The 17,474-nt window shown below is 35.7% G+C and overlaps 1 protein-coding gene across 1 annotated transcript in view; it reads left to right on the top strand.

Annotated features, from left to right (window-relative positions):
- The window catches only part of ppp2r5d (protein phosphatase 2, regulatory subunit B', delta), a 35,763-nt gene that overhangs the window by 9,387 nt on the left and 8,902 nt on the right, over positions 1 to 17,474 (top strand). Inside the window, exons 4-11 of the mRNA XM_066679803.1 lie at positions 9,503 to 9,702; positions 11,399 to 11,509; positions 13,490 to 13,582; positions 13,832 to 13,962; positions 14,793 to 14,852; positions 14,979 to 15,087; positions 15,912 to 15,965; positions 17,149 to 17,319. Of these exons, the coding sequence (XP_066535900.1) occupies positions 9,503 to 9,702; positions 11,399 to 11,509; positions 13,490 to 13,582; positions 13,832 to 13,962; positions 14,793 to 14,852; positions 14,979 to 15,087; positions 15,912 to 15,965; positions 17,149 to 17,319 (929 nt within the window). The remainder of the gene's footprint in view (positions 1 to 9,502; positions 9,703 to 11,398; positions 11,510 to 13,489; positions 13,583 to 13,831; positions 13,963 to 14,792; positions 14,853 to 14,978; positions 15,088 to 15,911; positions 15,966 to 17,148; positions 17,320 to 17,474) is intronic.

Genomic DNA, 17,474 nt, shown 5'->3' on the forward strand with positions numbered 1-17,474 from the left:
GGTGCATGCTGTTAGCTGTCTGGCACCAATTCTGGAAGTCCACATGGCAAACAAACACAGGAAGCCTTGAGTTCTCCATTTCCTGCTTTTGTGCAAAGTATGACCTAGAGACATTCTCTGTGGTATAGTGTTGGATGGCCAATGTAGAAAATGTAGATATTTGCATTTATCATGTGAAGGGGTACAAGATACAAAAGAAAAAAGCATTATGTGCTTTTGTTATTTAATGTCATTTTATTTATTTATATGAGAAGTGTGATTTGATTTAGAAAGAGAGTTAGCACCGCTGCTGCTGTCTCCACTGCAGCCGGACATTAATGCAATTAATTTAAGTTCCCAAAACTGTACAGCAACACATTGAGAAACTGAAGTTGGATTAAAGGTGACATACTACGAAAAAATCCTTTTTTTGGTGCATTAGCGCACATATTTGGGAATCTGGAGCACCTAACAACCCACAAATTGTAAAATGAAACAACCCAGTCAGTTTTTATTTTTATTTTTTGTAAGTCTGTAAAAATGGGTCTTGCGTAGATAGCTGGCATTTTAGGGAACCTCTGTTTCAGTTTCTCTCCGATCACAGCACTGGACCCATGTTTGTCAGAGTGCAAAACAAGGTTAAACCAAAGTAAAACAGACACAATGAGTGTAAAGAAAATAGCACTGACTAAAATAGTGAAAACAAGAATGTATTTCAGTTAACATTAAAAAGCATTTTCTATTACAAGTGTAAAACAAATTATTGCAGTGCAACAAAGCATTTGTGAGAGTGCAAAACATAAGTTTATGTTCTGTATTTTAAAAAGCTTAACGTTTTTCTTAGCGTTGTTGAACTCCCTGCTATGAAAACCTTCTGGTTTAAATTTGTTTACAATGTTTTGAGGAATTAATCTAAAGGCAAAGCATAGAGTTTTCAGTGCAGAAATTTATTTGGTTGCAGGGTAGCAAGTAAACCCACAGTGAATATTAATTTGGAATTTTTTTCAAGAGTGGGTAATAGCAAGAAAGGGTGTGTGTGTTTTGTGGCTTTTCATGTGCTATCTGAAGGCACAGTTTATTTTGGATTTTAGTCATGTGTTTAGAATGTGTTTTGTTTTCATGATTCTGGGGGATTTGTAATGTAGCAGTTAAAGAAATATGTAGGTCCCAGTTTTATGATGTAAATGTACTTTTTGAAGCATTTCTTTAGTTATTAATTTTGTAATTTGTGTATTACCATCACCCCTTCCAAATATCTGTTGAGCTGAGCAGCGAGTGCGCTGATTAGTTGATTTGGCCCTGGAGGTGAAGCCTTGGTCTCATGATTCCCTGCTTACTGTTCAACAGTGACCTTGTGGTGCTGTGGGGCTGGGTATGGGCAGCTATCTCATCATGAGATGAGCAGTGTCCTGATATAGTAACAAACTCTCTGTTATATATTGAATGCAGATATTTTGAGTAAAAGATTTTGAGTCAAATACAAACAAATCATTTTTTGCACCTATAATCAAAACCTTTTAATTTAATACCTTCATCTTTGATTGAGATGGGGGTGGGGAGTGGGGGCAAGGAAACATTTCTCCCTCTCCTTAACTAAGGCTGAGGTGCCCTTGAGCAAGGCACTCCTTTGCTCACAAGTGTTGTGTCCAGGGGATGGCAGCCCACTGTTCCAGGTATGTGTGCTCACTGCCCCTAGGTTAGCGAGCAAAGCCACGCTGTGTGTGTGTATGCGTGGGCACGTGTTCAGCAAATAACTACACCAGGTATACTATGAAAAGGTGAATGTATTTATTTGTTTGTTTAGTTTGATTTCATTTAATTGAAATTGACCCTGGTGTTTTACAAAACATTGGAATACACAATCAAATGAATTATTGCGTTTTAGGAAACAGGAATTAAACAGAAGATATTCAAATGAAACGAGGCCTCAATCCTTTTTGGCACATGAGTAGATAAATTAAAAATAGACCCCAAGCTTGTATTTGGTGTTCATGCAACATGTTACTGCTGCAGTACTGTGTGACGCACAAAACTGATTTGAAAATCTACGCTGATTTCATATAGAAGTTTTTCATATGTGGCATGAACTGTGGTTACCACAGCTAGTGTGCAGATCAGTTTCATAGCCTGCAATAAAATGCTCTCTTGACTGAAAGAGGTGAAAGGCCCTGTAATGGGGAACTTTAATTAATGAAATTTACTACGATGTTATGGTTTATCGCAGTAATTTTGGAGAAGATAATTGTGTGTCTAAATTTACATTATTACTCAAGCCTAGTCAGTTTGTGAATTTTGTTCTTTCTAGATATTACACAGTCAACTGAAATGGCTGACCCTGTAAAGTTATCGAGCAGTCCCCCGAAGTGCTGATGTGCACAGTTCATAAAAGTCACCAATGTTCTGATGGCTCAGTAACTCTAGAGTTCAGAATCTCCTCTGGCATTAACATCAGCACAGGAACTGTGTCGTAAACTTCATGGCATGTGTTTCCATGGCCATGCACCTGCATACAAGCCTTGTATCACCTAGCACAAGACCATGCGTCAAATGAAGGGGGGAAAAGCATGCAGCCACCGGACTTTGGATCAGTGGAAACATGTTTTGTGGATTTGGCAGTTTGATGGATGAGCCTGAGTTTGGTGAATGCCAGGACAACATTATCTGTAAAGTTTGGTGGAAGAAAGATAATCCTCTGTGGATGTTTTTCAGGGTTGGAAGGGTAGAATGCTTATGGATTTATGGTAGGATGTTAGAAATGCTCCGGTAAGTGCAATATATAGGTGCCCCAATGGTACTTTTGTCCACGTAGTATATTTCTTAGCCATATCTCTTTTTGGCTAATGCAAAATCCATTTGGGGAACTGAAAGCTCCATCCTTGGTATCAAGCAACTAAATGGCAAGAAATGTCCCATCTGTGTATATTAGTTGTAGGTATGTTTGAAACGTTCTCAGGCATTTTTGAAACTAGCTTGCCATCTAATCATTTCATTAGGTTTGTGTTGGGGTCTACCATTGTTTGCTAAGAAAACTGGCTATATCTGTCCCATACCTCAGAGCCTTCACTGACTGCAAATTGCATGTGGTTTTAAGTATGAAACGCCTAAACTGTTTCATACTTAAAATAGGTTCATATAATAAAATGAGTATGTGGACTTAGGACTAAATGTGTTAAGAAAGTCTTTTAAGCCTAAGTAAGCTTTTTTGGTAGAAATACTCACACAAAACACATCTGATCAGAAGCCATTTCTAAAGATATTATAAAGCACACACTATCACATTACAAAAATTATTTATTTTTCAACAGAATGCATTTCAAAGAAAACATAATTTGATGGCGTTTTATTATGACTTACATTTTTAAGAAATATATATATATATATATATATATATATATATATATATATATATATATATGTATATATGTGTGTGTGTGTGTGTGTATATATATATATATATATATATATATATATATATATATATATATATATATATATATATATATGAGGCACAGATCCTGTAGCTTAATACTTCTGATTGCTGAGTGATCTGCTGAAGTGGGATCTTGAGCTGCTGAATTTTAACCAAATTACTTGTCATTTTCTTATCAGTTTGCACCTTATTAAGTGTTGAAATAATTCATGTCTTTGTATTATCCAGCCCAGATTGTTTGATCAGCTGCCACCTGCTTTGTATAAATTAGTTAACAAATTTACCTCATTAAACCTTGTGCTAATTGAAGACCTGTTCTGAGAAAATAACCAATGCAGTTGCATTAAATGAAATAGGTAATTATGATTGGGTCTATTCTGTTTCAGAACAGAAGAAACAATAATGAAATAACTCCCCTTATCTGGTTTTACTCTTGTTAACAGATTGATATAAACCACTAAAATTATTACTCAGTGAATGGTGTCTCATATTTTAATGCTGAACTAAATAGCTGTGTCTGTCACAAACCTATTTGAATAAAATGTAGGTTGGCAGATTTGAGACAAGAGAAGTTCTCAGTCAGACATTTGAAGCAGTTGTGTAAAGTCAGGGTTGCATTGTACTACATTTTGGCATCAGATAGATACACTTCAGGAAACCAATTTTCGTGTTTCCTAAGTTCACCATGTAATTTTCCTATTCGTCTTACTGAAAAAGGTCATTGTCCATGAAAATGGACTTCACATGAAATTCATCAGCTTCTAATCATGTGCGTGTTTTACGTCTGCCTGTAAATTCAAATTTGCCTTGTAATACATTGTCATGCCATTCACAATGTAGAAAAACAGCACATGTGTTTTATCTCAATCTCCCTTAAAGGTGAATGACTTTTAGTCATCTCTGCAAAAATTTCTGGAATGTACTTCCTCACCCATTCATCTGACATCTGAAAATATACTTCATTCACTGAAAATGGAATTATTGTATAACTGAGTATTCATGTATGAATTAAACAATCGCTTATGTAAATTACACATAGCAACATCATAGCATAGCCCCCTCCAGGGTGTATTCCCGCCTTGTGCCCAATGATTCCAGGTAGGCTCTGGACCCACCGCGACCCTGGACTGGATAAGCGGTTACAGATAATGAATGAATGCATGAACATCATAGCATAATTCTGTGAAATAATTTTTAAATAAAGTTACTTTGTTTTGCTTTAAAAAATATTGTGGGCAAATATAAACTTGAACATTTTAAACAGTGCCCATACACAAAGAATATTGCCACCCCAGTTGCTAAATCTTAAGAAACATTTTACGGTGCTAGCTTGATGATACGGTGCAGGTAAGCCATACAAAAATAGGTGAAGAACTTTGTTAAACCACTTGCCCATGAGATGAAAAGACCAAGTACCATAAACAAAAATAGATGCTAAACTAGATTTGTGTTTATAGCTCACTGATCTAGGCCCTTCTACTGTACAGGTTCAGCAATTTCACTAAAATTGATTAAATGCATTATATGTTGATGCAAAAATGAAATGCATTTGTATGCCTATTTCATACAAGGTGTCTGTATGTGTTTTTGTGTTATGTTTGTTTCTATGATTTGATGTGTCGTCAGTATCTGGAGGTTTTGATTTGACAGTGTGTGTGGTACTTTGTCTAAAAAGCTTGAGAACCAGGATCATAACATATTAATGGACCACTTCAACAGATAAAGCAAAAATGCACATGTAGGTACAGTGATTTCTGATTAAATTATTTCTGTTCAAATTCGGTCTTTTTGTGTTTAAATGGATTTAAACACTTGAGTGTGAGTAAAGGGCTTTTTATTAATGAGAGATAGCTTCTTAGTCTGTGAAAAAAGTAACCAAAATAGGGACATTTTTACTATATTTGTTTGTTGGGTAGGTTTTTTGTTTGTAATTTTGAGATTTGGTTATTTGGCTAAATGTATGCTATTGATAAAGGCAAAGCTCTACTCCACCTGTATTCAAGCTTTTCAGTGCTAAAAACAGTAATGTTCCCAGAAACACCCCTAACAGTGTCAGTCATATTCACGCTTTTTGACATAAAAGTCCTTGTATGAATGGAGCCAAAATGCTAAAGCAGACTACTTGCAACGAAGCGTGGCAATGCTACAATTCATTCTGTAAGCTTTTTACACAGAATTAGTCCATGTCGGTGAAGCTCTGGTTAACCCATACATACACTCTGTGGCTCTTGGCAGTGTATGCACGGGTTAGCAAGCAAGGTTAATAATTAAGATATAGATTAATAGTGAGGTGTTCATGAGTAATCTTATCCAAAATTATGCCAGTTTGTACCACCTAGTGTACACTTTACCTAGTGATTGACTGATATGGATTTTTTTGATTGCCGATGCTGATTTTTAGACAGCAGTCGTGGTCGATGGCCGATATGTAAAGCCGATATTCCCATTCCTCAGGCAGTGAATAAACTAGAGATATTGTCATGATTTATTTTTACAGAAAACCCTTCAAATTTGTAAAAGAAACCATTTAGAGCTCCTGAAATATATATGAAGTGGTCAAAAGCTTATGAAAACCACAAAAAAATGTAGGCGCTTGTCTTATTTTTGAAAAAAAAAATGTTAGTGACTGTAAACTCATGAGTCCCATTACTTTTTTTATTTTTAAATTTGTATCTCCAGGGGTCTACTTTTATCAGGTCATATTTGGAGTTGATACCTCCTACTGATTTAAAGTTATTCAAGCTGGAGCAGACAGTGGACAGATGGCCTTTCCAAGTGTGTCTTTAGACCCCAAGCTCTCCATAAGGAAAATGATTACTTTTACTGCAAAAATACAGTGTATATATCTTGTCTAGACCATCTTAGTGTTTTTCTCTACTTTCTATGAGAAACTTGTCTCCTGTCCCTCACCAAGTGGCCATTTACCCTCACCAAACAGTAAAAAAAAACCTTAGTTATGGTGTGTTTTATTCTAAAATACTGAGTTTATTTCAGATATTTACACTTGTTTCCCACCGAGTACAGTGTTGCTTTAAATGACTGACGTGTTAAAAGACGAGTTAAATGTCCTCAGTGGGGGAAATGTAACTAGTAAAATATATCTAAGCTTTGAAACATGTTTATTGACTTGATTATTGTTTGTGGAGCTTGTGGCTGTCAAACAGAACCATTTGAGTCTCTCTCACCGTGTCTGGGTCTGTTAGGCGCTGAAAACATGTGCGCTCTGCTGCGTGTTTGTCCCTCCTCCTTGGGTGCACATCGCCATAACTCTGCCACTGATTGGTCTACATATATAATTATTTTTATTATTTTTTGAAAATGTGTACTATTTTTTCTGGATTTTTGTTTTGGCCAGTACTCTTGACACAATCATGAGGATTACTCACGAACGGTTTGACTGAGAAACTCAGATTTAGTCTCAGTTTGAAGGGGACTATCTAAGGTAAGCGCTGCTGTGCTAACTTTGTGTGTGAGCTGCTTGTGGGCTCTTCAGGTTTCGAGAAGCAGCGGTTTTGTCATTGATGAGGAAGAAATCTGAAGTTTGGAATATCTTATTTTTTGGCTTTAATTCCTTAGTCCTACATTTTAGTGTATATCTTCATGATCCTGAGAATCTGACCGTTCGATTGGTGTATGATATGTACATATTACTCAAATATGGCGCTGTGAAAAATCTTAAAATCTGTACTGTCACTAATATTTTTTCATAACAATTTCCAATAACAGCAAAAATACTTATCGGGTGGGATTATGTATAAAATGATTAAATCAATGAAAATCAGTTACTTTAAGCTTTAATTTGGTACATTAACTGTTAACTTTCGACCTGTAGTACTTGAGATATACTGACGGATATAAGGATGAGTGATGTTTTTTTTTTTTTTTTTTTTTTTTTTTTTTTTTTTTTTTTTTTTATTTTTTTTTTTTTAGGCGCTGCCAACCAATGGCAAAATAAGAGGCTTATTGCACAGCATTGCCTGTGTGCATTGTGTAAATATCGGCCTCTTGCGCTAATATATCGGCTGATGCCGATTTATATAAAAAATGCCAAAAATTGGCCGATTAGTCAGCAGGCCGATATATCGGTCGATCACTAACTTTACCATGACAATGAGCCAGTTAGAATCTATTTATAGTGAGAGGAGCTGCATTGTGTTACCAGAGTTTTTAATTACTTTAAAAAGGCAAACCTAACCCCATAGGGACAATAATGATAGAAGGATGTATAGCATGTTTTTAATATTACAGCATAAGCAGCAAAATGTGCTTCACGTGCACTTAGGTGGGAGAGGAAGTCCTCATGTCCTACAGCATTCTAAGACACAAGCTGGATGCCAATCTTACTGCCAGGAGGAGAGAAAAAGAGATGTACTGAAGAAATTCATATTTAGAGTGGCAGTAAAATTTCCTTATGACACTGTAGTCATTCATGATTTTGTGATATAATCAAAGATTAATTTGCTCACACAGAATATGCTGTTGGAGCCCCCTTTCCTGATGTGAGTTTTGCTTTGTAATAGTTAGGCTCTTGCAACGTGTACTTTATTTTCTCCAACCAGTTTGGCATCCATTACAAAAAAAAGACATTCAGGTACAGATGTTTAATTCAGTCATTTTTCTCTTTAACCGATTATTTACTGGATTACCCAACTCATTCAGTTGGATATAAATTGTATTCAGAATGCTATCAATTGGACTATTTTGTTTAAGGTGTATACATGGACACATTCCTTTCTGATTTAGCAGTTAGCCAGATTTTTAACGGATTGTCAGGGTGCATGTAAATATAGCTATTGATTTTCTGCAGCTTTTGCTTAAGGTTTCATGTCTAAAACAAATACCTTAAATTACAGAAGGTCAGAAGAATGTCTTTGACCAGGCAAAGGAAATAATCAGAAATAATGTTTAGATGAAATTTGACAATGTTTAGGGCCTTTGTTTCTTTCTCTATATTTTCATTCTAAGTTTGTAGGCTAGTTCATTGCTTGGAGTGAATGGTAGACCTATAGGAGGGAGAAGTATAAAGTTTGTAAGGTCAACAAAATCACATCTCAGTAGGTTTTGTTATAATTTGTCATGTAAATTTGCATTAGTTTTAATATTTATCATCATTACAAATATATTTTCAATGTTCAGTTCAGAAAGCTTTTGCTGTGCAATTCTCTTTAATGCAGATATGCTGAAGCTGTCGTCTGTGGCCCAGATTTTAGTCTGTCATTCTGTGACAGCTCAAAACTGGATCAATTTTTCTGTCCCCTTCTGATTACCCTTTACTTCTCCATCACTAGTGAAAACGGTCTACTCTGTAACATCCCTTTGATTAGATAGACATTTTTTTTTCTTTCTAATAAAGTATAAGTTAGTGTATTGTTTCAGAAGCCTTTTTAAAACTTTCAACCTGGTTCTGCAAGATTAATTAATTGTCTTTATATATAAATAAATGTGTTTATATGTAAATAAATGTGTGTTTATAAGTAGATATTAAGAAACCCTTTTTTCAGTAATTGTAAAGAACAATGCTGATCAGCATCACTTTTACATTCTTCTTTAAAAAATTGTAACTGTAGCTTGTGTAATATTTCTGGTTAAAATAGGATCTTAAGCTGATCTGTTATTACATTGTTAGTAGTGTTAGAATGCTTTTTCAGTACAGTACGGGTTAAAAGTCAGTATTTTCTAATGTTAATTTGTCAGATTTGTTTTTGTTTTTCTATTTTTAGCATTTACAACAAAAATAACATCATGATTTAAGCCAACATTATTGTATAACAGGTTTGACTTCATTAAAACTGTTTTTAGAGAGTTTTAAAATTACATGATTGCTGGTATAGGACATAGTATAGCGTTGTTAATTCTAATGAACTCAAATAAAAATTTGGTGAACTTCAGTAACAAGTACAGAGCCATACAAATGCATCTGTAAAAATGTACTAATTAATTAGTCACTAAACAGTCATTAACTATGTTAATGCTGTTTATATTACCTTTGGAATGCAATACAACAGTGTCAAGTAAGTAAAGTGCCGTTTGCTTTGCTGTTTTCGTACTTTTTTTTGTCCGTTACAAAACAAAATAATGTTTTCTGATTTGCAGATGCCTCACCCATGGACAGAGAGGAGCTGTTTGTTCAAAAACTCCGCCAGTGCTGTGTGCTCTTTGACTTTGTGACAGATCCCCTTAGTGATCTCAAATACAAGGAGGTGAAGCGTGCTGGCCTCAATGAGATGGTGGAGTACATCACACATAATCGCGATGTAGTTACTGAGTCTATCTATCCTGAGGCTGTCATTATGGTGAGAGAGCACATGCATTCACATGCTCATTCTCAAATTTTGCATGACATTGCAAATCACACACTTAAATATAAACTCACCAGCCTCTGCCTTCATATCTCACCCCGCAGCAATAAAAAGTGTCCTAAAAACAAAGAATGTCTTAAAAACATAATAAACACACTCCCAGAAACAGAAATACATTAGGCAATTGTGAGAGAAACATAAATAAAGTTACAAGAGGCAAGTCTCTCTCTCTCTCTCTCTCTCTCTCTCTCTCTCTCTCTCTCTCTCTGCCAGATCACCCAGGATGCCTGTTAATGCCAGGTGTGTACAGGGTCATAGGGTACAAAATAACACAGGCAAAGTCCAGGGAGAACTGTAGTAGTTAACGTGGTCAGCAGCTACACTGTGTGGCACTCCGTGGACAGATTGGAGGTGGTGTATGTGGCCATTAAGGAGAAACACCAGTTCAGAGTCATATTGGTTGCCTTTGGCATCTTTTTAGTATTCTCTCTTGCAAAAGGCAGTTCAATATTTATTCTAGTCTTATCTTGTTGCTTTTCAGAAGCCTTTTCAGCTGAAGATGGAAAATTATTACAATTTAAGGGGCAAACCTACTGTGCTTAAATGCAGCCATCTGGACCTTTTGGCCTTGTTGTATAGATTTGATTAAGCTCAAAGTCATATCAAACCTAAACACAAAGTAGTCAAAATAGGCATAAATATTTTTTGCATTTCATGTGAATTTTATGCTCTTAATATTTGAGGGTCTACAGCAGCTGTAATGTGGCTAAAAACCTAAAAGAATTTTCACTCAACCCATTCCCACCCAATAAATCACTGGGAGCTTCACATGAGGACAAATCCTCTCTGTTGACAATAATTAATTTTTTACTTTTGTCTAACTGGTTCAGGAAATGCAATGGGAAGCAATGTGAAAGGGAAACGCCCCTAAGCCAGTTGTATTGTACCTCTTTGGACTATGCCCTGCACTGCACTCCATTGATCAATAGGCACATGACTTGCTGCTCACATCTGATCAATAGGGAGTTTTGGGTAATTAGCCATCACAAATCATAACTGTAAATTATAAATTGCTGAATGAAAGCACAGGTGTCTTAGCTAAGGCCTGTTGTGCTGAATGCATTCACATATATAGAGGGGTGCTCATATACAAAATCATACATACTGTTATGTATATATATATAAAATACAGAGATCATCCATAATGTTACGACAGCCTTTGTAATTATACACTCGCTGGTCATTCTTGCACCTCCATTGATTATACAGGATCAGACTGTAGTCCATCTTTTTTGCTCTGCATATTTTGTTTGCCCCCTTTCAGTTTGTTCCAAGATGAACAACACAAACTTTGCAGGAATAGATGGGCTACCCTGTCTGACATCCACCTTTACATCTACTATGTGGACCAACAAGGGGGGGTCTAAAAGAGTGAACAGTGTGTGGAGGCAGTGTTTAAAAACTTAAGCAGCAGTGCTGTGTCTGATCCACTCATATCACTCAGTGTTTGTACAGTGAGAGTTCTGACCATTGGAAGAAAAGTGTAAAAAGTCGCAATATTAGTGTACGTACAGATGTAATTTTAAATTTCAGAATAGCCCTGGTCAATTTGCATATTTATATATTTTTTTTATTTGAAAGGACAATATATCCTCTAGAGGGGGAAAAAAATCCCTGTGTTTTCTTGCAGTTTTCAGTAAACCTGTTCCGGACTTTGCCTCCTTCTTCCAATCCTACTGGGGCAGAATTTGACCCAGAGGAAGATGAGCCTACCCTGGAGGCAGCTTGGCCCCATCTGCAGGTTAGTGTGACCCTCTGTGCCAGTCCTAGACAAGTCTGCTTACATTCCACAAGAAATCTGTAAAAGTCAATGAGAATGCTCGATGCATTGGTAAGTGTTTGTGATATCCAGACTACTACAAAAGACAGCACATGGTGCTATGGAAACTAGCTAGACCTTTGCACATATATTAAGATCTTGTCCAAATAAATTTGCACAGAAACATCAAATCATCTATAAAAGTAGTATACTTGTATCACAGGCTGTGTTATATATTGTGAGAGTAGGTAGGACAGAAGAGCCAAGTGCTTTGCATTGACCCTTTGATATAAGTAAAAACAAAACAAAAACCCTACCTGCAAATAAAATATTCTCCTAATAAATAAAAGGTTCTCCTAATAAATGTAAAAATTCTTAAGTTAGTTTCAGGTGGCTTCAGAGAAGCCTACCAGGAATTTGATGAATCTTTAGAATCCGGGGCAAACCCTGGTTGCATCAGTAAGCTTTTTGTATGCTTAGGTTTTACTGCCTCGGTGGAACCTAGAGGATCCTAGAAGCCACTTGTGAAATAGCTGCTGCTTATATTTTCACCACTGAAACATGACTTTCAGTACAGTTCAGAATGTAATGGTAATGTGATGCTTTGTGTCAAAGTATTTGTTTCTGAGTACATAAAGTTTATCATGGCTCAGTAAATGCAAGGGTCAAGCTAAATGCGGTGATTAACTATGGACAAAAGTGTTGGAGCATACCACCTAATCACTGAAATCATGTTTCATTATGTCCCTTTGCCACAGGTGTATAATATCAAGCACCAAGCCCTGCAGCCTGCCTTTATACACATTTGTAAAATAATCAGTCATTCTAAAGAGGTCACTGAAGTCAAGCTTGGTACTGTAATAGGATGCCACTGTGGCAAGTCTATATCTTCCTTCCTAGATATTCCACAGTCAACCGTGAGGGGTTTTCCTGAAATGTGGAAGTGTTTAGGAATTTTGGCAGCTCAACCCCAAAGTGGCATCCCACATAAAGATACAGACTGGAGTGGCAGAGTGCTGATGCACACAGTCTGAAAAATTGGCAAAGCTCTGTAGTATTAAAACTGTCATTAACATCAGCATTAAGAGAGAAGATTTTAGAAATGGCTGATTTGCACTATGCAACGATAGATACATTTGGGCTTTAGCCCAAGCACTATAAATATACAGAAATACTTGTCCTGAATCAGAATTTAGATTATTTGACTAACTGAATTCATTCATTTTCTGTAACTGCTTATCCAGTTCAGAGTCGCTGTGGGTCCAGCGACTACCCAGAATCACCACACATCTACAGCGACATCACTCTGGAGTTAGCAGGGAGCAGAGTTCTATTTGTGTTAGTTGTGGAGTCTCATAGACATAGGCTGAGGGTAAAAAGGAGAAATCTTGCAATATGTCAACCGCACAGCAATGGACATTACTGTTAACTTTTAATATGGAACTGACACCAACTGTTCAGGATTATTTGGGACTGTTTATGGGGATGCATGTTCACTGTAATGTTGGTGAATATAATTGCACTTAAGATGGTTCCCTGTTAGCCTAGCTTGCCACTACATGCATATTTATGTGTGATGGTGCGTGAGGTTTACCCCAGTTTATTTCTTTTTTTTTTTTTTTTTTTTTTCTTTTTTTTTTGTGATCTGAAAAATAATCTAGTCCGTGACTCAAAATCTGTGATTTAATCCGAACTATGAGTTTTGTGATCTGTTACAGAACTAGTCTCTTCCATGTGCTCTGGTGAATTGGCTGTTTTAATTTTGTGAGTGCATGATGACCTGTGGTGGACTGGCATCCCATTCATAGTGTGTTCTTACTTTGCCCCCTGTGGTTCTGGGTGGGTTCTGGACTTACCACAACCCTGAACACGACTAAACAGCTAAAGAAAATGAATGAATGAAATATGTCACTTAATCTCTGACTGAATCCTCTATTCTCTGTTTTCCATATCTCTATTTAGCTGGTGTATGAATTCTTCTTACGGTTTTTAGAGTCACCTGACTTCCAGCCTAATATTGCCAAAAAGTACATTGACCAAAAGTTTGTATTGTCTGTAAGTACTTTTTCCACACTATTACAGTTGATGCATGTTGTCACTAATTGGTCTGCTTGCAGAAAAAGTGATGCCAGTGAATCATTTAAACTGCCAGTTGTTAGATTTTTATATTGCATTATTACAAAATGTATATTTTAGATCAATATTTCTTAAAAAATGCCAATATAGAAGAACACAATAATAATAATAATAATAGTAGCAGTAGTATTCAAGTTCACAGGTTCAATTAATGACTCGCTCTTGTAGCTCTTGGAGCTGTTTGACAGTGAAGATCCCAGAGAGCGGGACTTCTTGAAGACCATACTGCATAGGATCTATGGCAAGTTCCTGGGACTTAGAGCCTACATCCGCCGACAGATTAATAACATATTCTATAGGTAAGTCCTCTATACCATTTCTTTTTGATGTAAATCTTCTGAGATGTTTATGTATTTTATTTTCATATTGTCGATGTCCAAATAACAATACATCTGTCCAAAAAGCTACCTTTTCAGGAACTGGAAAAGACTGTATTTCTCTGATGTTAACAGTATAAAATAAACCACAGATAACACGATTTGTACCCATTACAGCTCCAAAATGTAAAAATATCTTTATTGGGACACGTCCAAAAGTTTTATATGTAAAATGGACTATTGTATATTGTAGACAGCAAATAATGACAAACATGGATTTATTTTAGTGAATTCCAAAGAGCCATGTCCACTGCTGTGTAATCATAGCTAACAGCGTCTTCTTTTAAAGTACTGCTGCTATGAATACGTTTTAGCAAAAGCAGAGTCCATCCTTACTATACCTATTTGAAATCAGCATATTTAATCCTTATTGTGATTAATTATAGCCATGCTGCTCTAATATTTCATGTGAGTAAATGTAAACAGTTGTTAACTTTAGCACAGACACTCAAACAGTACCAGGAGAGTGGAGGAGGGGGGAGATACACGGTTTTGATGGACAGGTCTAGCAGCTAATGAGAGATGCTTGTTAAAGAAACATTTCATTTGTCATTTTGATATTAGCTGCTATGAACAGATAGAGGTTCATTTACATGTAACACATAAAAAAAAGTGAAAACTTCTTAAAAATGGAGATATGTGTTTTTAATTGGACAACGATTATATGTAGGTTCTTGTAGACCAAGTTAACATCTATGACAGTGGAGTAATTACATTTTTTATTGATAATTATCATGGGTTTCGAATTGCAGGTTTATATATGAAACGGAACATCACAATGGTATTGCAGAGCTCTTAGAAATCTTAGGAAGGTGAGCACACCTACTGACACTGTTGCCATGACAAATCTGACTAAAGAAAAGTCCTCTCATCTGTATTGAATTGAATGGACCTAGTTTGTCACATGATCAGAGCTGTGTATCCTGTTCATCCCACAGTATAATTAATGGCTTTGCTCTGCCACTGAAAGAGGAGCACAAAATGTTCCTGATACGGGTGCTGCTGCCGTTACACAAAGTGAAGTCCCTGAGCGTCTATCACCCACAGGTATTACTTGGCAAATGCTCTCTGTTTATGCCTATAGTTGATATAAATCCTATATAAATCCTCTTCTGGCCTGCAGCAAAATGAATAGACTATATACAGAGTGTCTCTAAACTAAGGAAATAAAAATAAAGAAAAGCCCAAATTAAATGATCCAGTTTGACACAAATTGTGGGGTGGGGGTAGAATATATAAGATATCATGTATAATAACTTGGTTGTTAATCTGTATGATGGTTAGTATGTATAATTAGGTATGTTGTGTAATTTGTGTTATTCCTTTGTGTAAAACATCTGACTTAATTATTATTTCACTATTTAACTGTTACAAGATGTTCTAATAGAGGAAAAAAAATTCTGTGTGTAAATTATGTTCCTTAAGATTTGGTTTACTGTCCACTCCTCCAGTAGGAATAGGACCAAATATATCAGAAATTACATTGTTCCTTTTAGAAACCAGTCAAAGTTTGAACTACAATAACAATCTACTTAAATTAAAGAAATCTTATAATTAATTCAGTTTTTTGACACGTTTCTCTTCGACAAATTGTGAGATCTGAACTGCTCGAAACGGCAGGGTAGCATTTTATGTATGAAAATTTAATCTGTTTAGTTCAGGATTCGCAGATAGGCTACTGTAGAATTCAATCCCACTATGCACATCGGAAAAGCACTACACTGTACAACATATAATACACACAATGAAAACTAATATGAAGTGCCCCGTAAGGGTGTCAGTCAAGTTAACTATACTAGATTTAGTAGCACCTATAATATAGATTTAATGAAATCAAATTTTGGGTGTAATTTAATTTTCTTTTCCTGCAGCTGGCATACTGTGTTGTGCAGTTTTTGGAGAAAGATAGCAGTTTGACTGAACCGGTAAGTGTTTTTACTTTTAAGTCATTTTATTAACAAAAAATAAGCACACAGTTGTATTTGTAAGTTTTATGTGTTTTTTTTTCTTTTTTTTTTCTCTGTGAAAAGTTTTAATACTTTTTATGCTAAGAGTGCAGCAACAGTACAAGGTTGTTATTCAGTCTTCAATTATTCTGTTATTCTGTGTTCTGTGAGAAAAGCCACATTTCATGACTGATGAAGCAAGCTTTTGTTTTTACATGTTTTGAATATTTAGGATAGTGAATTAAAGAAGATTATACCTGTAGATTTCTTGTGTAAGCGACTAAGTTCAGAGTTGCTTTCTTAAGAGTTGCTTAGTAGATTTCTTAAAATGTCATTTGTGGCAAATATTAGGGTCCAGTTTCACTGCATAAATTAGTAGAACAGAAAGGATGGCCTTTTAAAACTTTATAACTGCTTTGATTTTGTACAGAATTTTTGAGTTTAGAGTCAGTATGGTCAACAACAGACAATTAACCAAATGAACAAGAAAAATAAAAAATCCTCAAACACTGAAAAACTATTGGACACACATTGTAGTTAATTTTTTATTTTTTTTTTTAACCAGACTGAAGTTCACTGCAGTTTTCTATTATTTTATTCTATATTTAGTAGGGGTGAGTGACGTAATCGAGCACGATAATATCAGTATGTTTTTTAATTCAAAAAGACTTTTGACATATCGCAATATTCTGACGCAAGCGCGTAAATGTGACTTCAGCTCAACCTAAACCTAGGGGATATATTGATGCATTCCACATAACTATCTAGGAAAATCTAAGATCGGGACTCAGTAGCAGCAGATACTCAATATTTAAAGGCTCGTGTTTCTTGGATATACAGTTTGAGAATTACGGTTAGATGATACAGCATGTTGTTTTTGGTGTTAAAAATAAAAAACTTTGACATTTATGTTTTGTTATGATTTTCATAATATCATATCGTATAATCCCCATTTTTTTAGGTATATTTAGTTTTTTGGTCATATCGCCCAGCCCTAATTTTTAGTCATTAATTTGAGATTACAGATCACATTAATAATCTCTTAGCAACAGTGTTGCCAAAACCTGCTACTTAGATTAGGTTTCTGAAATTGTCACATTTTTCAATCATCATGAGTTTTCAAGACTGATACACATTGTTTGAATTGCTGCCTCTGCTCTAGGTAATAATGGGTCTTTTGAAGTTCTGGCCCAAGACACACAGTCCTAAAGAAGTGATGTTCTTGAATGAGTTAGAAGAGATCCTGGATGTCATTGAGCCTTCAGAATTTGTCAAAGTAATGGAGCCTTTGTTTAGACAGCTGGCCAAGTGCGTATCAAGTCCACACTTTCAGGTAGGAAATGACCACATGACCAGTTCAGTCCTTAATTGAGGGGGAAATTCTGAGGCTGCAGAGTGAGATATATATATATAAATATATATTACATGATTTATCAGTCTTGATGATGATTATATGATATTGTTTTAGAACAACAGACACACCAGTTT

Source organism: Hoplias malabaricus, chromosome 8 (genome assembly GCF_029633855.1).
Source record: "Hoplias malabaricus isolate fHopMal1 chromosome 8, fHopMal1.hap1, whole genome shotgun sequence".
Classification (NCBI taxonomy): Eukaryota; Metazoa; Chordata; class Actinopteri; order Characiformes; family Erythrinidae; genus Hoplias; species Hoplias malabaricus.